We start from the raw sequence: 27,271 nt of genomic DNA on the forward strand, positions 1-27,271 counted from the left end.
GACTTTATTAAAATGCAGTTCCTATTGTCAACATTGGGTGTCACAGGAGACACTCTTTGCCAGAGCCAGTGATTTGTACCATGGTGAAAACCAACAGATGAAAATTAGCCTCTAGGGCTAACTCTGGCTCATTTGCCGTCGTTTTCTGTTGATTAATGAGCACTGTCCTCTATCAAATAAATAAATAAAAATATATTAATCTCATCTGACCAAGAGCGCTTAATCACCAGGACTTCTGGCTTTTTCTGTTGGAAATTGATGTGCTGTACAGGGACGTAATCCCTCACTCAGGTGTTTGCTGGCCTAGTTGTGGGAGAGTTCAGAAGTTCTCTATTTTCTGAGATTTTAAATTGACTGTAGCTCACGGCCTTGTTGAACTGACCACCTATGAGTCTTTTCAGTTGATTTCACTGGCCATCTGAATGCGTTGAACAAAAGCTTGCAATGAAGAGATGGGATGAATGAACACATGAAATCCTGCCATGGTCCTAATGCCAGCCCTTTTACCCTCCATGTGCTTCCAACTGGCGTTCCTCATTTCACCTTATTTACTCCTTATCCATCCAATCTGAGTGGGATGAGCTGAAGGGAAGGATGGAAATCCTACAAAATCAAATGAGAAAACACATATCAAGGCAGAATAAAAAAAAAGTATTTTGTTGCAATGGTTATCATTCTTACAACCTCCCTGTATTCAATATTGTGCCAGGCTGTTCTTGTGTAAAAGTTTACACGGGTTGATCAGCAACGTGGGCTGGTATGTTGCCGGTTCTGAGTGTTCTCTGGAGCAGGAGCACAGGCATCAGGTGTTGCAACTTCTTAGCCACAGGCTAGTCCCCAGCCTGGATCCCCTGAACCTGTATTGCCTACGAGCCTTCGATGGAAGAGTTAAGGGGCCACCCTGATTTCCAGCAGCCATCTTTCATTGGGTCTTGCCTAGCCATTTTCTGAAGGTCCCCCAGAGGAAAGAATTATCCCCATGGCTCCCACTGCCATCATCTGCCCAGCTCCGAGGTCTCTCTGCTGCCCAGTGTCATGGAGCCTCCGCTGCCCAGTACCACAGAACCTCTGATTGCTAAGCACCCCAGCCAACAGCCACTTGCTTTGTTTGCAAACAAAGCAAGTTTTTGCCCAGCATCCAAGCTGCCGGACGCCCACTCTGGTCTCCAGTCTTGTGTCCGTCCAGCACCCTGCCCTGAACTCAATCCCCGTCTTACCTTTCTGAGTGGCTTTCTGACGCCTCCAGTCTCAAGATCTAGACCCAGAAACTCCAGACCACCCTCCAAACGGTCCTACTTATGTTGCCAGCATCTGGGCCGCCCTCCAAAGTGGTCTCGCCTACATTGCTGGCTTCCAGGCCGCCCTGTAGGCCACCCTCCAGATTTGCTTTGCCTTCTGGTCATCCTCTGCCTAAGATTTATTTATTTATCTTCCAATCCCTGGCAACTTTCACTTCTTCCTCTCCAGTCTACTTTGTTAATCCCCCAACTTCATGTTCATGATAACAGTAACAAGGTAATGTGAGGTTTGACTTTATTTGGAAAGTGTTTCCAAGTGTTCCAAAAAATATCAGTTATTACATACTATACGTACAAACATCTGCATATCAACACAGATTACATTTTTTCATTAAGGGCAATGTATTTATGTTCCATATGCGTAATGCACACCGTAGTTAAATGAATGAACCCTCAGAATTGCAAACATATTAACCATCAATAAGCTTGAGTTTGGGAGACATAAAATGCTTGCAACTATTTATTTTCCCTTTCTTCTCAGTCAGTGTGGTCCAGTGCTAGTGCTTCAAAACAAATAAGACAGCTTCTGATTTCTCAGAGGTAACTATTTTTTCAGTCAAGCAAAGAAGCATGCTGCCTGAAAAATACAAAAGCAAACAAAAACAACAACAACAACCCTCAATAACTCCACCTTAAACACACAGTATGTAATTTTCTGCCACTAGGGGTCTCTCAATCAAAACAATAACAAAAGATGGAGTTTGGTGATGTTGCACAGCATTGCCATCATTGCAGTCAGCTTCTCCTGGTAAGGACTTTTAGTGCTTCAGGAGGTTTTTACCGGGAGCCGAATTATTCTCAGAGGTCTCCTCCTCTCCAATTAAACCGGTAAAAACACTGAATAGAGCAGTTTCATGTTAAAATAACCCCGGATAAGATCCAGACTAAAATTCTCTTTGACTGCTTCTGGCAGAAAACCAGAATGCTGACACATGCAGAAAGGGGATATGAAACCATTGATAAGCAACCAAATGAAACAGTCCTTGTTGACCAGACTTGATTGAAATTATGGATTTCTCTAGGTTGGAAAATTGCTGGAAACATTTGGGGTAATCTAAGTTCACAACTCAACAAAATCTATAACATAGGTGTAGTCATTTTTAAACATTTTAATGTGTAAATGTTACATATTATACCTGAAATTACATTCCTGCTTGAAGATGTTTGACTGATGTGCACTTAGACCAAGTTCACGAAGAAGTATGCGTATCATATGTGTCACTGCGGGACTGACAGTAAAATTATCCAATTTATCAGTCAATTCAGCAACGACATGAACAGAGTGACGCATTAGAGAATTAAATAATATGCTGCACTTTCCATCCAGCCATAAATGTGCTGCACTATGTATAAAGACTTTAGGACTGATGGCTGCCAAGCACCTCACTGAATATCATTACAATGTTATGCAGGACCTGATACTTATCCATCAGCACTGATGCTGTGGTTCATGGATACTGGATAATGAGCCTGCTGGCTCATTATCCATGAGCACTTTCCCATTAAGCCCAGTTCAACATCGACATTTGTTATAGAAAAAAACTTTCTTGCACACAGAAAGTGAATAATAATCAATCTAATTAGTCAAATAATATTTCTTTTATACAAGCCAAAGGAAGCATAGTCTTTCAGTGCATGAAAAAAAACTTCATCTCTGAGGCCATAAATGAGAGGACTCAGACATCTTGGTGCTAGATTAAACATTATGTAGTTAAAGTACCTGACATGTTTGAATAAATCCAAATTAATCTGAAGTAAAGCAGCTTCTATGAATGGGCACCACAGCTGGATGAGACAGAGCAGCAGCTGGAAACCATGAAGAACCACTGTTCTGAGCCCTTTCCTTGTGGACTTTTTATTCTCTCCTGATGCAGCTTTGGCCACTTTCATTATTTTCAAGTAGGACAAAACGATGATGATACACATAATCAAAAACTGGAATTGATATAAAGCTGATCTGAAATGTTGCTGCCATATGTAAAACATAAACATCTCCACTGAACATATCTGATATTGTTTGTAGAAGCTAAGAGATGCTGATACAAAGAAGGTGGAGAGAATAAGAAGGCAGGGCACAGAGCTGAGGCCATGAATGATGAGGATACAGTGCAGAGCGCTGCGTGTGGAGCACAGCTCCGCATGGCGCAGCGGCATGCAAATGGCCACGTAGCGCTCCAGGGTCATTGCTGTCAGAGTAACTGGTGTGACTGTAAGATACAAAAGTACCACAACAGAGATAACGACACACAACCAAACTTGAATGGTAAACACAAAATAGTTCATGATGAGCAGGAAATCTGACATGAATAAAAAAAAACTATCTGACAGTAATGTAACAGCAAATAAGATATAACGTGTTGTTTTGTAGAAGCACTCCTTTTTAAAAAAGGTCACGATGAGCATCAAGTTGATGCAAAGAAAAATCCCCACCAGGATCTGTACAATAATGAGCTTGACCTTTTGCTGCAAGAAATCGTCACCAGGCAATGAGTTGTTAGCAGCCATATATCTTCATATCTGTTCTTTAAGCAAATATACACATATTTGAGGCACTGCTAAAAATCCAGTAAAGTGTCTTTGTGTACTGAACCTGTCAATAGAAAATCAGATTCTTTTACAAAATGATCAAAGTTCATTTCCTCTGCATTGCTCAGATGCTGTGTTAAAGACGGCAATTTAACAAATCCTCCATGCTGCTCCAAAGAGTAATGTCTTCTGCTGAGCTCTCTGCGGCATTGTGAGACAGGGCTGTGCATGATGACTTTAAAGACCAGGACATCCAAAAATAACAGCAAAGGAAACTTCACTCACCGATGTCATCATTGCCACTTACAGCTGCAGTCTCCCTCATTTGCTGTCCATAATTGGATGGATGGAGCACTGCAGAGACTCTGACGTTAACTCAGATGTTGTACTCCTTCAAATTTGCTTCCAGTAGAATATTATTATTCAGTTGGCCCTGTTTTTCCAAAGTTATTCATCACAAGTAGTGACTAAGAGTAAAGGCCTACGCACATCTCCTATTTAAACGTGACCTGACACACTTTTGCAAACAAGCTTTATATCATGATCTGTGCCTCTTTGAGTGGAAGAGAATTTATCTAACTGATGATGTTGAGTTGGCCTGGAATTGCTTTTATGTAGGGTTTAATGGGATGAATAAACCGACATGCGCCGTTCCGCAAATTCAGGGTGAAAGGATAATGCAATCCCTGGTTTCCCCCTGAATTATTTTGTCTTCTTCTTCAAGAGAGGTGTAGCCTGGGTTAGGGCAAGGAAAACAAAATTAGAGTCTCGCGGTCTGTATTTCAGGTAACTCAGAAATTGCTGCACAAGTTCAGTGAGCTCCCATGACACACTGTTGATGGTTTCTGTATCCGGACTGATGAAGGAGATATTCTTAATCGTTTCTAACAAGCATTTTATTTCAGTGGATTCCTTATTTAAGACGTTTTCAACCCTTGATGTGGGAAAAAGTGAGATTCCCCATATTAATGGTGTGGAAAAAAAAGGTTTAGCCTAAAACTTTTTTCTGTTATAGAGGTTCATAAAGTGCTTAAAAAGCGTAACCCCAAACCATGGGGCCCTAACAATCAGGAACCATAATTGTCTAGACTGGCTGCAGATTTTACTGTCCAATAATAAACTCATATTTCAATCTAAAGGTGGCCTTGAATACGATCCCCTGTCTTGAATACTGCATTTTGGTACTTCCCCTCCAGAAAGGAGGAGACCTATCAATTCTGAATAACAGAATGCAGGCCGATATCTAAACATCCGAATGTAGCCAAAAGTTTAGAAACACTGGTGATCGAACAACTAAAGAAGTTCTTAAATTCAAATGACATTTTATTTTGTCTTCACTATGGTCTTAGAGTAAAACATAGCACACTCCCAGCAGCCAGGAGTTACTGAATAGCAAGCAACATTGTGCAGCATTGTTTATTGATGTTGGAAAAGTATTTGATACTATACACCACTCTATATTGCGAAGTAGGCTGGAGAACATTGGCCTGTATCAAAAGAAGGTCAGCTGGTTTCAAAACATCCTCCTTGGGGACATGGAAACCGAGCGGACCGTTTTTCAGAGCCTCCATTGTGGAGGTGGCTGTTTGGAGTTGCAGTCAGATGGTCGTAGGTGCCTGTCGTGGTGACAACCTGAGAACCCACTGATGGACACCAGTGGTGATGGAGGCAGTCAAGCTGGAGAAGTAAGGCTTTCGGGCATGGTTGGCCTGGGGGGCTCCTGAAGCAGCAGATGGGTACCAGAATGCCAGAACGGCTTAAGTGAACGCTGACGCAAAAAACCCGGATATGGAAGGAGTCTGGGTGGGTATGGAGAAGGACTTTGAGTTGGCCTCAAGCAAGTTCTGGCAAACCATCAGCCACCATCACCCCCCCCCCCTCAGGAAGGGAAAGAGGGGCTTGGCCCAAGCTGTGCTCAGCAGGGAAGGAGAACTGCCGAATCTGCCTGGGGATATTGTCAGAAAGAGCACTTTGAGGAACTGCTGTGGCTCTTTAAATAAATGTCCTACCATATTTGATTAGGGATTCACCAGTCTGATAGTGATATTGGATATCGGTCCGATACTGATTTAAAGAGCTGGATAGGGTATCAGTGACAATGGGACCGTTCTATTGAACTCAATTCTACGTTATTTTATGTTTAATTCCTGACCCATTTCTTGCTGAATTAAAAGTTTTACACTTGAATTGTAATCCCTGTTAATTTTGAAGATTTTTTTTACCAAGTTGCTGGTGCACAATTATTTCTTATTTTAATTATAAATAAACAATTCAGTAAATTTGTATATATGAATATTTGTTACATTTTATTTTACAAAGTTAGGAAAGCCATGTTTAAGTCAAGCCTGATGTTGCCTGGCACATAAAAGAATGATCCCAGTCTCTTCCACACAGTGAAGTATACAGTTTATTTATTATACACTGGTATCAGATCGGTACCCAAAGCCCAGTCATCAGTATCGGTATGAGGACTGAAAAAGTCGAATCAGTGCATTCCCTGGTTTGAATAAAGCTGCAATGAACATTAACATAAAGTCACCTAAGTCTGAGTGACAAAAACTGATCCCTACAGAGTTTGATGAAGCCTTGACGTTACTCCATGTCTGAAAAGAGCTTACACCTGATAGCTGTCTTTGTTGAGCCTGACCCCTTCGAGTCTTTGCAGCCACCTCAGCAATGTAAGCTTTGAACGTTGCCCAGCATGGGCAAAACAAATATGAGACACGGGAGTTACTTTTTGTACATTTATTGTAATAAAGTCCATCTTTTAACAAGTATGTCATATTTGTTGATACATGTAAATGTTACAATGGTCTATAATCAATACTATATACTATGTAACATGAAGGGCAGCAACAACCTGAAAAACATAGTCACCTCAAATGAACAATGATACATAAATACAAATACAGTATTAAGCCCGAAATGTCACTTAAATAGCAGTGTAATCATATTTATGATTGTGATAATAACCCAGAGAGAAAAAAAAATCTTGCATGCATATTTAAAAGATAACTGCAGACATGCTCAGTTTCATTTCTTCCCTGTGGATTTTTTTTTTTTTTTTTTTTTTGTATTTTGCAGTTTTCCTGTTGGAAAATTATGAATCTTCTTGTCAAATATTTCTTTTAAACAAGCCAAAAAAGACATTGTTTTTCAGGGCTTGAAAAAATGTTTCATCTCTGAGGCCATAAATGAGAGGACTCAGACATCTTGGAGCAAGATAAAACATTATGTAGTTAAAGTACCTGACCTGAATGAACAATATGAAATCCGTCTGGAGTACAGCACCTTCTATGAATGGGCACCACAGCTGGATGAGACAGAGCAGCAGCTGGAAACCATGAAGAACCACTGTTCTGAGCCCTTTCCTTGTTGACTTTTCATCCTCTCCTGATGCAGCTTTGGCCACTTTCATTATTTTAAAATAGCAGAACACAATGATTATGCACATAATCAAAAACTGGAACTGATACAAAGCTGATCTAAGATGATGCTGCCAAATGTAAAATATAAAAATCTCCACTGAACATAGCTGATATTGTTTGTAGAAACTAAGAGATGCTGATACAAAGAAGGAAGAAAGAACAACAATGCAGGGCACAGAGCTGAGGCCATGAATGATGAGGACACAGTGCAGACTGCTGCGTGTGGAGCACAGCTCCGCATGGCGCAGCGGCATGCAAATGGCCACGTAGCGCTCCAGGGTCATTGCTGTCAGAGTAACTGGTGTGACTGTAAGATACAGAAGTACCACAACAGAGATAACGACACACAACCAAACTTGCAGGGTAAACTGAAAAGAGGTCATGATGAGCAGGAAATCAGACATGAACAATAGCAAGCTATCAGACAGTAATGTAACAGCAAATAAGATGTAGCGAGCAGATGTGTAGAAGCACTCCTTTTTAAAGAAGGTCACGATGAGCAAAAAGTTGATGCAAAGAAAAATCATCACCAGGATCTGCACAATAATGACCCGGTCATTGATCTGCCGCCGCGATAAATCACCACCAACCAAGGAGTTGTTATCTGCCATCTCTTTTCTTTACAAATACGCAAGTTTCTGAAGTACTGCCAAATGTTAAATCTCCATTATTAAATGTGTCTGTCAAAGAAAAATGATATTCCTTCCACAAAACAACAAAAGCTAAGGTCAAGCGTCTCTTTGGTCCTAAAATAATGATTTATCTACAGCAGTTTACCAAACCCTCCCTCCAGTGGCATAGCATTGTGGCAGTCATTTCCAAAGAGGAATGTCGATATCTTTGCAGTGCTCTGAGACAGGGCTGTGCACGGAGACTTTATAGGAGCGACTAGAATATAAGCAGAGTTTAGTCACCAAACCTAACCTGCCTGCCATGGCAACTTTCTTCTGCTAACCTCCCTCAGGAGCTTAATGAATCCAGGCTGCAAGATATTTGTTGTTTAAGTTATATAGCCAGCAAACACCATTGATGCAGAAAGGGTTAATTTTCCAAATATTTCAAATTTCTATAGACTACTCAGGTTCTGTTTAGCCTTGAGCGGCATGCTGAACAGTTACTGGGGACCACAAAAGACCCAGCAAACTGACTATACAGGGCCAAGGATGAACCACCACTGCACACATCTTTTGCTGGTTTGGTGTCATGTGTTTCACCTTTTTTTTTTTTTTCTTTTCCCCCAGTTCTTGGGTTTTAACCAACATTTTTGTCATCTCTCAAAGCATTGTTGGTTGCTTGATTTTCAGCTGACTGTTTTTTTTTTTGGAGCTGTTTTTAAATGACACAGGTTTGAGCTTGTAAGGGAGCTGGTGATGAGGTATCTATAATAATCCATGAGGCCAAGAAAAGCATGCACCTGTCTTACTGTAGAGAGAAGAGGACAGTCTCCCACAGCCTCAGCCTTGTTTGGGTTTGGATCAACTCCTCGGTGGCTGACCAAAGGACAAGTGGCTCGCCTCTGTGTAGAGTAATGAACATTTCTTGGTTTGGAGCTTTTGTCCACGTTTATGAAGTTTCTGACGCACTCTCTTGGTGAGTCAAACGCATGTCAGAACTCCGAGAATCCTCTCAGCATCATAAATCTCAAAAGGAGTGGGGGAATGCAGTCTTTTCCTTGTCGGTCTAGCTCATCTCTACTCGTCAGTAACCACTGGTAAGGTCCACTGGTGGTAAGGCAGATAACTCATTATTTTGAGATGCTACAGTGCCTGAGGTCTCCTGCTTCTCTGCTGCTGTTCATTGCCCAGGTGTTCAGCCTGAGGAGTCCAGCTCCACTGTTCGTTAGACTCCAAGCCATCCCTGATTTTCTGCCTGAAGTCTGCTACCTGTATTCTGATTTGCTGCCTGCTTGTGACCAGCCTGCCTTGCCCTCTGGATTGTTTGGACTGCCTTCACATTCCTCAATGTCGGCCTGTTAATTTGAACACCGATTGTGTAAAGTAGTAGCTCACCACCTTGGAAAAAGAAACAAGAAGTTAAACTGATGTATAGTGGACTTAAGATGACTCTGCAAAATAAACTCTTCTTGCCACTGAACATATCCTATATTGTTTGTAGAAGCTAAGGGATGCTGATCTTCTGCAACAATGCAGGGCACAGAGCTGAGGCCGTCAATGATAGTTCATGATAAGAGTAAGGTAATGTGAAGTTCGACTTTATTTGGAAAGTGTTTCCAAGTGTTCCAAAAAATATCAGTTATTACATACTATACGTACAAACATCTGCATATCAACACAGATTACATTTTTTCATTAAGGGCAATGTATTTAGGTTCCATATGCCTAATACACACCGTAGTTAAATGAATGAACCCTCAGAATTGCAAACATATTAACCATCAATAAGCTTGAGTTTGGGAGACATAAAATGCTTGCAACTATTTATTTTCCCTTTCTTCTCAGTCAGTGTGGTCCAGTGCCAGTGCTTCAAAACAAATAAGACAGCTTCTGATTTCTCAGAGGTAACTATTTTTTCAGTCAAGCAAAGAAGCGTGCTGCCTGAAAAATACAAAAGCAAACAACAACAACAACAACCCTCAATAACTCCACCTTAAACACACAGTATGTAATTTTCTGCCACTAGGGGTCCCTCAATCAAAACAATAACAAAAGATGGAGTTTGGTGATGTTGCACAGCATTGCCATCATTGCAGTCAGCTTCTCCTGGTAAGGACTTTTAGTGCTTCAGGAGGTTTTTACCGGGAGCCGAATTATTCTCAGAGGTCTCCTCCTCTCCAATTAAACCGGTAAAAACACTGAATAGAGCAGTTTCATGTTAAAATAACCCCGGATAAGATCCAGACTAAAATTCTCCATCCGGTTAAAATATATAGTTAAAAAAAAGTGTATCATAAAAATGTGTCTTAAAATTGGGTATGAAGTACATTTTGACTACATCCTTAAGGTTAGAGGACCCTTGTCATCTTGGTTACAATAATAAACATGCAGTCAAGTCATGCGGTCATGGCTAAAACAAACAACACTGATTTTCAGTTTGACACAGGAAACAAACAGCGGTCTCCTGTTTAGAGAAGTGGTGAGAGATTTTCCACTGAAGTAATTTTTGAATGAATGGGTCTTTGATTTCAGATCGGAGTAGACAAAAACAGGTTTCACACCGACCGTCATTTTTCTGTCTGCTGAATCTACAACTGTAGGTGTCAGATTTTATCAGCTGTAGCAAGGTAGTTAATAAATGTAAACCCCAAGTATTGATTGGAACCAGTATGTCAGCCAAATTTAATGTTTACAGTTCAGTTATCTGAAAATGAGAACCCTGCGAAAGGGTCCTAAATGTGCATTAGATGGCTACATATGCGATATCGCGCTAACTCGCTACCATGTGATGATATAAAAAACACTGAGGCTAAAGCTGCCCCAGGCGAAAAGTCCACATCTTCACCAGTTGTTAATCCTTACAGCAGTAAATACAGTGTAAGGATTTAGACCTTCTTCACAAAGAAATTGTGGCACAAGACATAGAGAAAAATGACGGACTTGTGCTACTATCTCATCAGACATGACACGACTTTTGGGGAGTTTGTCTGATCGATAAGCACTGTATCTGTGGACCCTAGACTGTAAGCCGTTGTGAGACCTTTTCAGTATTTTCACAATATTAATACGAAGCCATAAATGTGGGTTTCTCGATGTCCCGGTACATATGCTGATATCAACATGCGACAACGCTCCTTATGATTTCTCTCCAGTATACTGTACCAAAGCCATTGTGTGCCATTTATGTTCCAATGTAGAAACTTGATGTTAGTGTACTCTGAAAATACTAAAAACTACACAATGCTGGTCAAGGGCCCTCATGAGAGTGGCATAGTGGTTAAAATTAATTTCATCAAAAAGGTGATAAGCTGTATTACTACATATAAAGTCAGAAACTCAAAGCAGCATGCTGTTTATTTTCTAGACATTCCTACTCATAACAAGTAAATAATATGTATCAATAATATGGAGTTTTGAACACTGCTGTTTATCTAAAAAATATACCGCCCACATATAAATTACAGTAGCAAAGATGATAAGGATAATGTTGTACAACTCGGGTATGTAGTTTAAATTTTCATCCACATTTGATTTTCTTGATCAAAAGCCATCACTTATTGCCCAGCAGATGTCCATTTTAGCTATGTAACATTCATAATCAACTGGGTCATACCTATTCAGAAAAAGGCAAAACATAATGTTGTAGAATGACTAACAAGTGCATGAGGAAGGTTGATGAAGAGTAATATATTTCACATATTTTTATTAAATAAGAATATCAATAAATAATAGCATTTAATGAAAAATAATAGCAACAGATCATAACAAAAATTTGTCAAATGAAAGAAATCTGCACATTACTTTTTACAAAGTGAAATTCAAAAGGGACATTGTGTTTCAGTGCAAGAAAAAACTTTTCATCCCTGAGGCCATAAATGAGAGGACTCAGACATCTTGGGGCAAGAATAAAAAATATGTAGTTAAAGTACCTGACATTAATAAATAACTTGAAATTAATCTGAAGTACACTAGTTTCAATGAATGGGCACCACAGCTGGATGAGACAGAGCAGCAGCTGGAAACCATGAAGAACCACTGTTCTGAGCCCTTTCCTTGTGGACTTTTTATCCTCTCCTGATGCAGCTTTGGCCACTTTCAATATTTCAATGTAGGAAAAAATGATGATGACAGACATGATCAAGAAGTAGCACTGATATACAGCTAATTTAACATTATCCTGCCATTGGAGAAAGACAAACAGGTCCATGGAGCACATGCTGTATTCGGTATATAAGCTATGCGGGGCTGATGCAAAGAAGTTCGAGAGAATGACAGTGATTGGTACACAGCTGAGGCTTTGAATGATGAGGACACAGTGCAGACTGCTGTGTGTGGAGCACAGCTCGCCATGCCGAAGCGGCATGCAAATGGCCACGTAGCGCTCCAGGGTCATTGCTGTCAGAGTAACTGGTGTGACAAAAGTGCATAAAACCAAAAGAATGTAGATAATGACACACAAGCCAAATTGCATAGTGATATGAAAATAGCTCAAGATGACAAGGATATCAGACATTAATAATATCAAGCTATCAGAGAACAGTGTAACAGCAAATAAGATGTAACGCATGGTTGTGTAGAAGAAGACCTTTGAAAAAAAGGTTACAATGAGCGACAAGTTGATGCAAAGGAAAATCAACACCAGAAGCTGCACTATAATGACCCGTTCATTGATCTGCCGCCGCAAGGACCCATCACCAGCCACTGAGTCGTTATCGGCCATACATATATATAATGTTTTGAGTACTACCACAAGTCAAACAATATACCTTCTAATATCAAAAACACAGTGAGATGACAGTCCTAGCCATGTCCAAATATAAAGCTTCTTTTAAGCAATAAGAATTTGGTTAAAGTACAGCCATTTACCAAATCCTCTATGCAGTAACATGGCGTTGTGACATGTTATTCTGCTGTCCTGAGCTCAGTGCAGCCTTCTGAGAGAGGATTGTGCATGATGACTTTATAGGAGTGACTAGAACATCCCAGAATAACACCAAATGAAAAAAATTGCTCACCACATTGTCCTCATTGCTCCTACACTGCCGTTGTCTCTCATTGGCTATTTTACACTCTTGGTTGAAATGATTGGCACCCCTGAATTTTAAGTACAGAATCTTCAGAAATAAATGCAAATTGACCAATTTTTTTTGTAATCAGAATATTTAATAAAATGTCCAAAGTTACTGAACAACACCAACAAAGAAAAATGCTTTGCTAGAGTGAAATAAAAAAGTGCAGACATAAAATGTATGCTTGACACGGTTATCGGTACCTTTTGATGAATTTAAATTAGTTCCTCAAACAAAATAAAAAACAAATAAGACTCACCTTTTAATTTTCAGTGTTCACTTGAACACTGAATATTCTGATTACACAAAATTGGTTAATTTGCATTCATTTCTGAATATATTCTAAATTCTGTACTTAAAATTCAGGGGTGCTAATGATTCAACCACGACTGTATAGTTAGATACAATGAGTGCAGGAGAGTTAACTCAGTAGGTCTACCAAATAAGTTTTCGAACAGAGTTATTATATGAGCTTTTGTTTTGTTTTTTTTAATTGTCCATCCATGTGTTAAAGTCAGGTTGGTGAATGGGGACATTGCACCTCTGACTTTCATGGAGTTCTTGCCCCATCACAGACATGTATGTAACCACTATTTTTTTTCGTTAACCCTAACAAGACTTATATCTTATCATGCCACAAAATGGCATACATAAACCAGCAAGTTAACTATGCTATGCTATACTATACCAAACAAAACCACCAAGAAAGCCTCCAAAGAGGAATCACTTTTGTGCATTTAATGGAAAATGGCAGTTTTCTTTGTTGATAATTTAATAACTGAATACGCTGTATAATGTTGGCAGGATTTCTTGGTGAGGTGTGTGTCATGCTTTAAGTTAATTTGCAGTTAATCCAGTAGGCGTCGTAGGGCTGGTAGAAATGTATAGGTTTACTACTGGTGTTGCGTCCTTGCACCAAATCTACATGTGACTACCAGCCGTGCTGCAGAGAGAGAATACAAAGAAACACTAAGATAGACTCTCAAGCTGCCGAGAGCAGAAAGTCAAGTTTGGTTGCCTGAGGATTTCATGTATGTTCTTTGCAGCTGTTATGGTCCTTCTGGCTGTAACGTCCATTGAACACTGTGGCCGTCAACAGCTGAGTGAAAGCCCTGGGTTGAGTCATTTCAGGTCTGTTGTGGTAAAACACAAGACTAAGAGTAATGCAGCCACAACAGTAGCTCTGTGAGGCTATACTTAGCATGGCTGTGATCTGAGCTAAAGGCCAACATGCTCACAGTGACAATGCTAACATGCTTGACTCATTATTTCTACACCTACACGTTTCTCCCCGCTTCATTATACAATAAATGGGTTCATGTGTAAATGATAGATAGACTGTGCTGTGTAACAGGTATGCAAACTGTATTTAACACACTGTCCAAAGGTCAGCGTATATTGCTGAGGGTCATTTCGGGGGGAGAACCACTGCAAAAACATCTGAGTTGCATCAGCAAGGAGGTGACGGGGGGATTGAAGTGTATAAGAACTGGCTGACCAACAGGCTGAGTGAGGAATGTTGTGTAACAAAGGCTGTTTTAAAATGCCCTTGCAGTCTATGCGGTGGAAAAGTGGTGCCAGTGCAGTTGTGCCTGCTGGAGGCTTCACCATTAATCATGCAGGCACACATCCAAAATATGGAGCATAAGAGCATTTATTTTCAAGATAGATATCACTGTAACAAATAAATTATATATATTTTTTGGAACTGGTTTTAAATGTTTGTACAATGACATGACATTTAGTATAACAAAGAATGTTTTAGCACACAATTTAAACAAACATCTTTAAGTTTGTTGGCAGTAGGAAGTGATATCAAATGATCAAATCAATCAAAAATAAATGAGATTATTGTTTCTTATACAAACCACAGAGAGCATAGCTTTTCAGTGCATGAAAAAACATTTCATCTCTGAGGCCATAAATGAGAGGACTCAGACATCTTGGAGAAAGATAAAACATTATGTAGTTAAAGTACCTGACATTAATAAATAACATTACATTCATCTGAAGTACAGCAGCTTCTATGACTGGGCACCACAGCTGGATGAGGCAGAGCAGCAGCTGGAAACCATGAAGTACCACTGTTCTGAGCCCTTTCCATGTTGACTTTTTATTATCCCCTGATGCAGCTTTGGCCACTTTCATTATTTTAACATAGGAGAACACAATGGCGATACACATGATCAAGAAGTAAAACTGACTCATAGCTGACCTAAGGTGACCCTGCCAAGTATGAAAGATGAAGATTTCCACGGAGCATACTCTGTCCTGGGTATAGAAGCTGTGGGTTGCCGATGCAAAGAAGATGGAGAGAACAACAATGCAGGGCACAGAACTGAGGCCATGAATGATGAGGATACAGTGCAGAGTGCTGCGTGTGGAGCACAGCTCTGCATGGCGCAGCGGCATGCAAATGGCCACGTAGCGCTCCAGGGTCATTGCTGTCAGAGTAACTGGTGTGACAAAAGTGCATAAAGCCAAAAGAATGTAGATAATGACACACAAGCCAAATTGCATAGTGAAATGAAAATAGCTCAAGATGAGCAGGATATCAGACACGAATAATATCAAGCTATCAGACAACAGTGTAACAGCAAATAAGATGTAACGCATGGTTGTGTAGAAGAAGACCTTTGAAAAAAAGGTTACAATGAGCAACAAGTTGATGCAAAGGAAAATCAACACCAGAAGCTGCACTATAATGACCTGTTCATTGATCTGCCGCCGCAAGGACCCATCACCAGCCACTGAGTCGTTATCGGCCATACATATATATAATGTTTTGAGTACCACCACAAGTCAAACAATATACCTTCTAATATCAAAAACACAGTAAGATGACAGTCCTAGCCATGTCCAAATATAAAGCTTCTTTTAAGCAATAAGAATTTGGTTAAAGTACAGCCATTTACCAAATCCTCTCTGCAGAAACATGGCGTTGTGACATGTTATTCTGCTGTCCTGAGCTCAGTGCAGCCTTCTGAGAGAGGATTGTGCATGATGACTTTATAGGAGTGACTAGAACATCCCAGAATAACACCAAATGAAAAAAATTGCTCACCACAATGTCCTCATTGCTCCTACACTGCCGTTGTCTCTCATTGGCTATTTTACACTCTTGGTTGAAATGATTGGCACCCCTGAATTTTAAGTACAGAATCTTCAGAAATAAATGCAAATTGACCAATTTTTTTGTAATCAGAATATTTAATAAAATGTCCAAAGTTACTGAACAACACCAACAAAGAAAAATGCTTTGCTAGAGTGAAATAAAAAAATACAGACATAAAATGTATGCTTGACATGGTTATCGGTACCTTTTGTTGAATTTAAATTAGTTCCTCAAACAAAATAAAAAACAAATAAGACTAACCTGTTAATTTTCAGTGTTCACTTGAACACTGAATATTCTGATTACACAAAATTGGTTAATTTGCATTCATTTCTGAAGATATTCTAAATTCTGTACCTAAAATTCAGGGGTGCTAATGATTCAACCACGACTGTATAGTTAGATACAATGAGTGCAGGAGAGTTAACTCAGTAGGTCTACCAAATAAGTTTTCGAACAGAGTTATTGTATGAGCTTTTGTTATGTTTTTTTTAATTGTCCATCCATGTGTTAAAGTCAGGTTGGTGGATGGGGACATTGCACCTCTGACTTTCATGGAGTTCTTGCCCCATCACAGACATGTATGTAACCACTATTTTTTTTCGTTAACCCCAACAAGATTTATATCTTATCATGCCACAAAATGGCATACATAAACCAGCAAGTTAACTATGCTATACTATACTATACCAAACAAAACCACGAAGAAAGCCTCCAAAGAGGAATCACTTTTGTGCATTTAATGGAAAATGGCAGTTTTCTTTGTTGATAATTTAATAACTGAATACGCTGTATAATGTTGGCAGGATTTCTTGGTGAGGTGTGTGTCATGCTTTAAGTTAATTTGCAGTTAATCCAGTAGGCGTCGTAGGGCTGGTAGAAATGTATAGGTTTACTACTGGTGTTGCGTCCTTGCACCAAATCTACATGTGACTACCAGCCGTGCTGCAGAGAGAGAATACAAAGAAACACTAAGATAGACTCTCAAGCTGCCGAGAGCAGAAAGTCAAGTTTGGTTGCCTGAGGATTTCATGTATGTTCTTTGCAGCTGTTATGGTCCTTCTGGCTGTAACGTCCATTGAACACTGTGGCTGTCAACAGCTGAGTGAAAGCCCTGGGTTGAGTCATTTCAGGTCTGTAGTGGTAAAACACAAGACTGAGAGTAATGCAGCCACAACAGTAGCTCTGTGAGGCTATACTTAGCATGGCTGTGATCTGAGCTAAAGGCCAACATGCTCACAGTGACAATGCTAACATGCTTGACTCATTATTTCTACACCTACACGTTTCTCCCCGCTTCATTATACAATAAATGGGTTCATGTGTAAATGATAGATAGACTGTGCTGTGTAACAGGTATGCAAACTGTATTTAACACACTGTCCAAAGGTCAGCGTATATTGCTGAGGGTCATTTCGGGGGGAGGACCGCTGCAAAAACATCTGAGTTGCATCAGCAAGGAGGTGACGGGGGGATTGAAGTGTATAAGAACTGGCTGACCAACAGGCTGAGTGAGGAATGTTGTGTAACAAAGGCTGTTTTAAAATGCCCTTGCAGTCTATGCGGTGGAAAAGTGGTGCCAGTGCAGTTGTGCCTGCTGGAGGCTTCACCATTAATCATGCAGGCACACATCCAAAATATGGAGCATAAGAGCATTTATTTTCAAGATAGATATCACTGTAACAAATAAATTATATATATTTTTTGGAACTGGTTTTAAATGTTTGTACAATGACATTACATTTAGTATAACAAAGACTGTTTTAGCACACGATTTAAACAAACATCATTAAGTTTGTTGGCAGTAGGAAGTGATATCAAATGATCAAATCAATCAAAAATAAATGAGATTATTGTTTCTTATACAAACCACAGAGAGCATAGCTTTTCAGTGCATGAAAAAAGATTTCATCTCTGAGACCATAAATGAGAGGACTCAGACATCTTGGAGAAAGATAAAACATTATGTAGTTAAAGTACCTGATCTGAATGAACAATATGAAATCCATCTGAAATACAGCACCTTCTATGAATGGGCACCATAGCTGGATGAGACAGAGCAGCAGCTGGAAACCATGAAGTACCACTGTTCTGAGCCCTTTCCTTGTTGACCTTTTATTATCCCCCGACGCAGCTTTGGCCACTTTCATTATTTTAACATAGGAGAACACAATGGTGATACACATGATCAAGAAGTAAAACTGACTCATAGCTGACCTAAGGTGACCCTGCCAAGTATGAAAGATGAAGATTTCCACGGAGCATTTTCTTTCCTGGGTATAGAAGCTGTGGGTTGCAGATGCAAAGAAGAAGGAGAGAAAAACAATGCAGGGCACAGAACTGAGGCCATGAATGATGAGGATACAGTGCAGAGTGCTGCGTGTGGAGCACAGCTCTGCATGGCGCAGCGGCATGCAAATGGCCACGTAGCGCTCCAGGGTCATTGCTGTCAGAGTAACTGGTGTGACAAAAGTGCATAAAGACAAAAGAATGTAGATAATGACACACAAGCCAAATTGCATAGTGATATGAAAATAGCTCAAGATGACAAGGATATCAGACATTAATAATATCAAGCTATCAGACAACAGTGTAACAGCAAATAAGATGTAACGCATGGTTGTGTAGAAGAAGACCTTTGAAAAAAAGGTTACAATGAGCAACAAGTTGATGCAAAGGAAAATCAACACCAGAAGCTGCACTATAATGACCTGTTCATTGATCTGCCGCCGCAAGGACCCACCACCAGCCACTGAGTCGTTATCGGCCATACATATATATAATGTTTTGAGTACTACCACAAGTCAAACAATATACCTTCTAATATCAAAAACACAGTGAGATGACAGTCCTAGCCATGTCCAAATATAAAGCTTCTTTTAAGCAATAAGAATTTGGTTAAAGTACAGCCATTTACCAAATCCTCTATGCAGTAACATGGCGTTGTGACATGTTATTCTGCTGTCCTGAGCTCAGTGCAGCCTTCTGAGAGAGGATTGTGCATGATGACTTTATAGGAGTGACTAGAACATCCCAGAATAACACCAAATGAAAAAAATTGCTCACCACATTGTCCTCATTGCTCCTACACTGCCGTTGTCTCTCATTGGCTATTTTACACTCTTGGTTGAAATGATTGGCACCCCTGAATTTTAAGTACAGAATCTTCAGAAATAAATGCAAATTGACCAATTTTTTTTGACATCAGAATATTTAATAAAATGTCCAAAGTTACTGAACAACACCAACAAAGAAAAATGCTTTGCTAGAGTGAAATAAAAAAGTACAGACATAAAATGTATGCTTGACACGGTTATCGGTACCTTTTGATGAATTTAAATTAGTTCCTCAAACAAAATAGAAAACAAATAAGACTAACCTGTTAATTTTCAGTGTTCACTTGAACACTGAATATTCTGATTGTACAAAATTGGTTAATTTGCATTCATTTCTGAAGATATTCTAAATTCTGTACCTAAAATTCAGGGGTGCTAATGATTCAACCACGACTGTATAGTTAGATACAATGAGTGCAGGAGAGTTAACTCAGTAGGTCTACCAAATAAGTTTTCGAACAGAGTTATTGTATGAGCTTTTGTTTTTGTTTTTTTAATTGTCCATCCATGTGTTAAAGTCAGGTTGGTGGATGGCGACATTGCACCTCTGACTTTCATGGAGTTCTTGCCCCATCACAGACATGTATGTAACCACTATTTTTTTTCGTTAACCCTAACAAGACTTATATCTTATCATGCCACAAAATGGCATACATAAACCAGCAAGTTAACTATGCTATACTATACTATACCAAACAAAACCACGAAGAAAGCCTCCAAAGAGGAATCACTTTTGTGCATTTAATGGAAAATGGCAGTTTTCTTTGTTGATAATTTAATAACTGAATACGCTGTATAATGTTGGCAGGATTTCTTGGTGAGGTGTGTGTCATGCTTTAAGTTAATTTGCAGTTAATCCAGTAGGCGTCGTAGGGCTGGTAGAAATGTATAGGTTTACTACTGGTGTTGCGTCCTTGCACCAAATCTACATGTGACTACCAGCCGTGCTGCAGAGAGAGAATACAAAGAAACACTAAGATAGACTCTCAAGCTGCCGAGAGCAGAAAGTCAAGTTTGGTTGCCTGAGGATTTCATGTATGTTCTTTGCAGCTGTTATGGTCCTTCTGGCTGTAACGTCCATTGAACACTGTGGCCGTCAACAGCTGAGTGAAAGCCCTGGGTTGAGTCATTTCAGGTCTGTTGTGGTAAAACACAAGACTAAGAGTAATGCAGCCACAACAGTAGCTCTGTGAGGCTATACTTAGCATGGCTGTGATCTGAGCTAAAGGCCAACATGCTCACAGTGACAATGCTAACATGCTTGACTCATTATTTCTACACCTACACGTTTCTCCCCGCTTCATTATACAATAAATGGGTTCATGTGTAAATGATAGATAGACTGTGCTGTGTAACAGGTATGCAAACTGTATTTAACACACTGTCCAAAGGTCAGCGTATATTGCTGAGGGTCATTTCGGGGGGAGGACCGCTGCAAAAACATCTGAGTTGCATCAGCAAGGAGGTGACGGGGGGATTGAAGTGTATAAGAACTGGCTGACCAACAGGCTGAGTGAGGAATGTTGTGTAACAAAGGCTGTTTTAAAATGCCCTTGCAGTCTATGCGGTGGAAAAGTGGTGCCAGTGCAGTTGTGCCTGCTGGAGGCTTCACCATTAATCATGCAGGCACACATCCAAAATATGGAGCATAAGAGCATTTATTTTCAAGATAGATATCACTGTAACAAATAAATTATATATTTTTTGGAACTGGTTTTAAATGTTTGTACAATGACATGACATTTAGTATAACAAAGAATGTTTTAGCACACGATTTAAACAAACATCATTAAGTTTGTTGGCAGTATGAAAGTGATATCAAATGATCAAATCACTCAAAAATAAATGAGATTATTGTTTCTTATACAAACCACAGAGAGCATAGCTTTTCAGTGCATGAAAAAAGATTTCATCTCTGAGACCATAAATGAGAGGACTCAGACATCTTGGAGAAAGAATAAAAAATATGTAGTTTAAGTACCTGACATTAATAAATAACATAACATTAATCTGAAGTACAGCAGCTTCTATGAATGGGCACCATAGCTGGATGAGGCAGAGCAGCAGCTGGAAACCATGAAGTACCACTGTTCTGAGCCCTTTCCATGTTGACTTTTTATTATCCCCTGATGCAGCTTTGGCCACTTTCATTATTTTAACATAGGAGAACACAATGGCGATACACATGATCAAGAAGTAAAACTGACTTATAGCTGACCTAAGGTGACCCTGCCAAGTATGAAAGATGAAGATTTCCACGGAGCATATTCTGTCCTGGGTATAGAAGCTGTGGGTTGCGGATGCAAAGAAAGTGGAAAGAACAACAATGCAGGGCACAGAACTGAGGCCATGAATGATGAGGATACAGTGCAGAGCGCTGCGTGTGGAGCACAGCTCTGCATGGCGCAGCGGCATGCAAATGGCCACGTAGCGCTCCAGGGTCATTGCTGTCAGAGTAACTGGTGTGACAAAAGTGTACATAGACATTACAATATATATACTAAGGCACAGCCAAATTTGCGTGGTAAAGCGAAAATAGTTCATAATGAGCAGGATATTAGTCAGGATTAAAAAGAGAGAATCAGACAACAGTGTAACAGCAAATAAGATGTAGCGCATAGTTGTGTGGAAGAGATCCTTCATAAAAAAGTTTGTGATCAGCAAAAAGTTGATGCAAAGGAAAAGTCCTACAAAAATCTGAACTAAAATGACCCTATCGTTGATATTGTACACTGAAGAGTTATTGGCCGCCATATATTTCTCTCTTATATCCAAAATGCACAAAGGTTTTAGACAATGCCACAATTAATTTAGCTCTAAAGACAGATCCAAAAGAACTCAAGAACTCATCTGTGACTAAACCTTCCCATAAAAAAAATATAACCTAAAATATTTGTATTAGTCAGATGCCAAGATTTTCTGTGGCACACGGCTCAAATAATTTCAGTTTTAATCAACAGGTGGAATTTATGTGGACAAAAACAAGCAGATATACATCATTACAGTATCACATGTTCCACAGTAAATTAGAAAGAAACAAATCAACAAGTCAAACGACGTACGACTCAGTTTACCAAACCATGCCTGGAGTGGCGTAGCGTTGTGGCACACGTTTCCATTGACGGATGTCTTCTGCTGAGCTCTTGGCAGCCTTTTGTGCAAGGGCTGTGTATGAAGACTTTATAGGGGCAACTATAACACAAGGAACGTCAAATGAAAGTTTACTCATTAGAGTGTTGTCATTGCCGACTTTTGCAAACACCACACCTCATAGCCATAGTAACTATAGTTACTCACTTTGTGCGTTGGAGAGATGCGACACATGAAAAGTGTTGTTCACATGAAAAGTGACAGATATAGTTGTGTAAAGAAGGAAGAAAAAGAGGTAGAGAGAGAAGTTCAAACCCTATCAACTTTCTCACCTCCACGAACCTGTCCAGTCATTGTTTTGAAGCTGGTGAGAATGTGGGACTGTCTGTTCTGGAAAGTCACAAAAATTGTCGAATGCAGCCCCTCCAAACGCTGCAGCACTGGAAAGGTGTAGGGGTTTCCGAAGCTACCGGACCATCGGACAAGAGCTTCTCATGGAGTATACTGCTGCCTTTAGACTGGTTTGATAAGCCTCTATCACTCAGTCTTACTGTCTCACAAATTTATAGATATATGAGAAACACACAAACAAATAAAAAATGGGTATATTGTATACCTCAATTTTTCCAGTTGTTTGTTTTTTGTTACTTAAATTTACATAGTGTAATGTCTTGGTGTACTGTATTGAGGGATTAGAACAAATACATAATAAAGACTTTTTTCTTTTAAATCATGGAATTTTAAATCCTAAATTTAATCAAAATTTTTGACTCATTCAGCAGCCAAAAACACATGTGATATTCTTTCTACAAGGGAAATGAAACATTGTTCAGAAAGTTCATCCCAACGCTGTTGCAGTAGTTATCAAAAATGTTTTGCACTTGTAGGTTGCTTTGCTTTCAGCTTCTGTCCAGTTCATCCCAAATCAGATCCTGGGGGGTTTAAGTCTGGAGACTGTGCTGGTCTTCCATCATGTGAAGCCACTGTCTGGTTCTTTTCTTCTAATTTTTGGTGTCATCATAGGTAGGATGAAACCCTGACCAGCCAGTTTGTCCTCCTTTGTTAACAACGCTGCCTTTGTACAGATGGAGGGTTTGTGAGTAATCAACAAACGTTGGGCCTCCTGTAGGAATTGTTTCCATTAACCTTCAAGGTTTCATTTACTTCCATTGCTTCAGGAAAGCTGTAAGTTGACCAGTTTCTTAAATGCCTGAAAAAGCCTGTTTTCTATCAAATTAACATGATTTTTCAGTTTTTGGTGACCTAAACTTTTTTTTTTTTTTTACTGCTTACTTTTGTACCATTTACAGTTATCCATTGGACTTGAGCCACTTATATTTCAATAACAACTGGAAAAATGGGGGTGTTCTAAAACTTTTGACCAGTAATGTACATTCTCTCATTCTCTCCTCATGCAAATTTCTAAAGGCCCATTCATTTTGTGTTTAAAGAATTCCAAGAGGATGTACGTTTTAAGTAGCTGTGATGGAAATGTTGGCATAAAATCTGCCTTCAGATAAGACTATTTTATCATAGGCAAATATTATGGGATATAGTAGTTTTCGTGTAAAAAATACATTCAATATTAAAAATGGTGCTGAGAGTGAACCGAAACGTAAGGTAAAGTTGCGGGCCGGACAGCTAAACAACGAGCTGAAACTCACTATGTAGCATTGTAAAGCAGAGTGGACTTGCAGATTCGGGTGGTCATTATTTTGTAGGGTCATCACAACGAGCGACCCCTTTTCGCATTGTAGCATTGATTTCGCTTTGTCATCTGACACATCTAAACGTTATACCCGCTAGACATCGTCATTTAGCTCCAAGCACTAATTGCTTAAAGCTGACTTGTAATAGGGAGAAAGGCTCCTCTCTCATTCCCACTTGGTGCCCTGAACGCCCGTTCTTGCACTCGGTAACATGGGTTGAGCAGGTACAATCTCCCGTGAGAAGTGCATGAAGCTTTACGCACTACGTCACACACCAACAACTATGAGTCTTCAGCTAACTATAAGAAAAAAGCTAGCTCAGCAACTCTTTATTTCATTTATCAACCCTTTCAAATAATTATGTAACTCATTGGTGCAGTGATTGCAGGTTTGTAGGGAGATGATGATTTTGTGTTTGTTGCCGGAGTGATTGATGGGCTTTGTTTTCTGTACATGAGCTGTTAGCCTCTAGGGGTACGCAGCTTCCAGTACCCGTGACCGCTCAGACTCAAAGCCCAACAGAAGTTAACGCACCAGCGTCCTGTAATTACAACTTGTGGCCGCAGAGTCTGCTGTTGCCGCTGCTAAGCAAAAGATACATAGTCTTGCTTTAAGTACCTCTTCACAGAGACTCTAGCGCAGCTGTAGACCCCGGGGGGGGGCTCTGTGTCTGACCATCTCTGTTACTTTCCAAAACCAACAATCCAACACTTCGGACCCACTTCACGTTTTGACTGGCCAGCTTGTGCAGAGGCGAGAAAATAGTCAGTGTTTTAACTTTTCTCTCGAGCTCTCTTTTTTTTCAGTCTTTATACTACGAATGTCATCCTGAGGAGACCGTCTGAAAATGCAATATTGCTTCTCCCCGACTCCACGATGGTCAGCTTTTTACTCAGCCTTTAAGTGTTGCTGTCCTAAACAGCTATAGACACTTTTACATTCTGACATGTTCAAGCAACTCATCATGCAAACTAGTTTTTGTCTGTCACGCCAAATAGGACTAATACTTTTTTGGGGGGGAGGGAGATACAGTATATGGCCATGCTTTGTGTTTTACACTTAACATAGTATCTTTGATATTCTTTATATGTGTTTTATATTGTAACAAACTGTTCCTTAATTCGTGCTCACGAATCACTGAGTCAAGGAAACAAACTGAGTTCAAACAGTGTTTAACACTGCTCCCAGTTTAGCCATATTATCTGAAGCACCTATCTAGACATGAAAGTAAGAGTCAGTGACATACTGCTTTGAAACTTTGCACAACAGCACTGACTATCTCTGTATCATTTGTGTGACATTTGTTTTTTTTGCAGTCAAAGTTTAGATTTGTTGTCATTGTCTGGTCTGTGCACTCAGCAACCGGCAGCAGGCGACGCAGAGGTATCATCAGGGAATATGGTCTTTCTCCATGTGGATTTAGAATCCAAAAAGAACAGTGATGTTTATGAGCTAATCATTGTTATTCTCTTATGGCAAATAAACCCCAGTGAAACTCATTAAATTAATTGGTTCATTATTTATGTAAACTGTCCGCTGTTGATTTTGGCTCTGAGTAAAGATGGATGACACAACAGGTTAAAAAAAGTTAATTGTTGGAAAACTATTGATATTTCTTGAATTTTCTGTAAGATTTCAGATTCGGCATTGTCATCAAAATTATGATAAACACGCTTTTCTTCAATTATTCATTTTACACTGTAAGATGTAATTACACTTAATTGTACAACCAGCACCAAAATAACACATTATTTAAAACATCCTGTAGCATATTCTTCTTTCCAATGATCTATTTAGCATAATTGCTGAACTATCAAATAAGACAGAAGGAAATTCATAATCTTTGATCCATGATATGACTCTGTTACTCTGTGACTCTGTTACTCTTCAACTCTGTAACTCTGTGTCTCTGTTCATCTTGGACCCTGTCACTTAGTGACTGTGACTCTGTTACTCTGCAACTCTTGTTCTGTTACTCTGTGATTCTGTGACTGTTACTCTATTAGTATGTTACTCTTTGACTGTGCAACTCTGTTACTCCGTGACTCTGTGACTCCGTTACTCTTCGACTCTGTAACTCTGTTACTCTGTGGCTCTGTTAATCTTTGACCCTGTTACTTAGTGACTGTGACTCTGTCACTCTGCGTCTCTGTTACTCTGTGACTTGCGACTGTTACTCTGTGACTCCGTTATTCTGTTCGTCTGTCACTCTGTAACTCTGTCACTGTGTGACTGACTGTGTGACTCTGTTACTCCGTGACTGTTACTGTGTTAGTATGTTACTCTCTTAATCTGTTGTTCTTTGACCCTGTGACTCATTCTTTTGAACACAATAACTAAAGGACAGTACGTAGTAGAAACTTCATATTCACACCGCAGGTACCCCATCTGGAGTAGTACACATATATAATTAAATTAACTGAAGAGAATTGAAATGTAATAAATGCACTTGTATTAGTAGCGTCTGTATGCATGACACATTGCAAACTGACCCGTGTGTATGGCATATACTCAATCACACACACAAAAAAATGTTTAGAAAAATAATATATAATATAAATGTATAAATGTATCGTTAACTTTCAGATACCACCAATATGACGCTGGTAGTCTGGAGTCTTGCCCTGTTTTTCATCAGATAATGTTTTCTTAAAGTAGTGATGATGATAATTAGCTAGTTATCTGTATTCCTGTGTGTAATCATAAACTCCAGTAAAACTAATTAAAAGCGATGGTTAATGGCTTCATTAATTATTTAAAGATTGTTTTGTTGATGCTGGCTCTTACTGAATACATCCGTAATATTTCGAAAACAATGTCACAGTGAATTTAAAAAAAAAAAAAAACTACTAGTTTAACACTGTTTCAAAAACTTTAAACAAAATGTTTGTATTTAACAGGAAATAGCAGACATTCACCTATAGCGGAATGAAAGCAGAATGTGACGAGAACGTTAGAAGGGACGAAATCTTCTTTATGCAACTTTTGCCACAGTGTCATTTGAATCAGGACATGAATTATTTCACTGGTATAATAAAATACAGTAAATAGATGATATATCTATACACCACAGTCCACATTAACACAGTAATCCTGGATACTGGCAAGAGACCTCTTACATCTTTCAGCTACCACATTGCACTTTGTGGATTAATCTCAGCAGAGTGCCTTATGGTTAATGCTTCTATAATACTGCTTATCATAACAGATATAGGTGGAAGGTGTGGTTGATTGATTACTGTTATATGGAATATATTTTAAACTGTTTTATAATTTATTAGAGTTGGTTACTTATATGTAGTTATT

General features: G+C 39.4%; 6 protein-coding genes across 6 annotated transcripts; all 6 read right to left on the reverse strand.

The window, feature by feature from the left end:
- Window positions 1–2,882: 2,882 nt before the first annotated feature.
- Window positions 2,883–3,803, reverse strand: LOC120792211 (odorant receptor 131-2-like). Its single transcript, XM_040131286.1, has one exon. The coding sequence runs from the start codon at window positions 3,801–3,803 to the stop codon at window positions 2,883–2,885; it is 921 nt and encodes a 306-aa protein (XP_039987220.1).
- A 3,136-nt stretch (window positions 3,804–6,939) lies between these two features.
- Window positions 6,940–7,863, reverse strand: LOC120792322 (odorant receptor 131-2-like). Its single transcript, XM_040131431.1, has one exon. It carries the CDS (start codon window positions 7,861–7,863, stop codon window positions 6,940–6,942), a length of 924 nt encoding a protein of 307 aa, XP_039987365.1.
- A 3,778-nt stretch (window positions 7,864–11,641) lies between these two features.
- Window positions 11,642–12,586, reverse strand: LOC120792213 (odorant receptor 131-2-like). Its single transcript, XM_040131287.1, has one exon. It carries the CDS (start codon window positions 12,584–12,586, stop codon window positions 11,642–11,644), a length of 945 nt encoding a protein of 314 aa, XP_039987221.1.
- Window positions 12,587–14,783: 2,197 nt separating this feature from the next.
- LOC120792321 (odorant receptor 131-2-like) lies at window positions 14,784–15,704 on the reverse strand. Its single transcript, XM_040131429.1, has one exon. The coding sequence runs from the start codon at window positions 15,702–15,704 to the stop codon at window positions 14,784–14,786; it is 921 nt and encodes a 306-aa protein (XP_039987363.1).
- Window positions 15,705–17,900: 2,196 nt separating this feature from the next.
- LOC120792320 (odorant receptor 131-2-like) lies at window positions 17,901–18,821 on the reverse strand. The gene has a single exon (XM_040131428.1). It carries the CDS (start codon window positions 18,819–18,821, stop codon window positions 17,901–17,903), a length of 921 nt encoding a protein of 306 aa, XP_039987362.1.
- Window positions 18,822–21,017: 2,196 nt separating this feature from the next.
- Window positions 21,018–21,920, reverse strand: LOC120792215 (odorant receptor 131-2-like). The gene has a single exon (XM_040131288.1). It carries the CDS (start codon window positions 21,918–21,920, stop codon window positions 21,018–21,020), a length of 903 nt encoding a protein of 300 aa, XP_039987222.1.
- Window positions 21,921–27,271: the final 5,351 nt, after the last annotated feature.

This window comes from Xiphias gladius, chromosome 7 (genome assembly GCF_016859285.1).
Source record: "Xiphias gladius isolate SHS-SW01 ecotype Sanya breed wild chromosome 7, ASM1685928v1, whole genome shotgun sequence".
In the NCBI taxonomy this organism is placed as follows: domain Eukaryota; kingdom Metazoa; phylum Chordata; class Actinopteri; order Istiophoriformes; family Xiphiidae; genus Xiphias; species Xiphias gladius.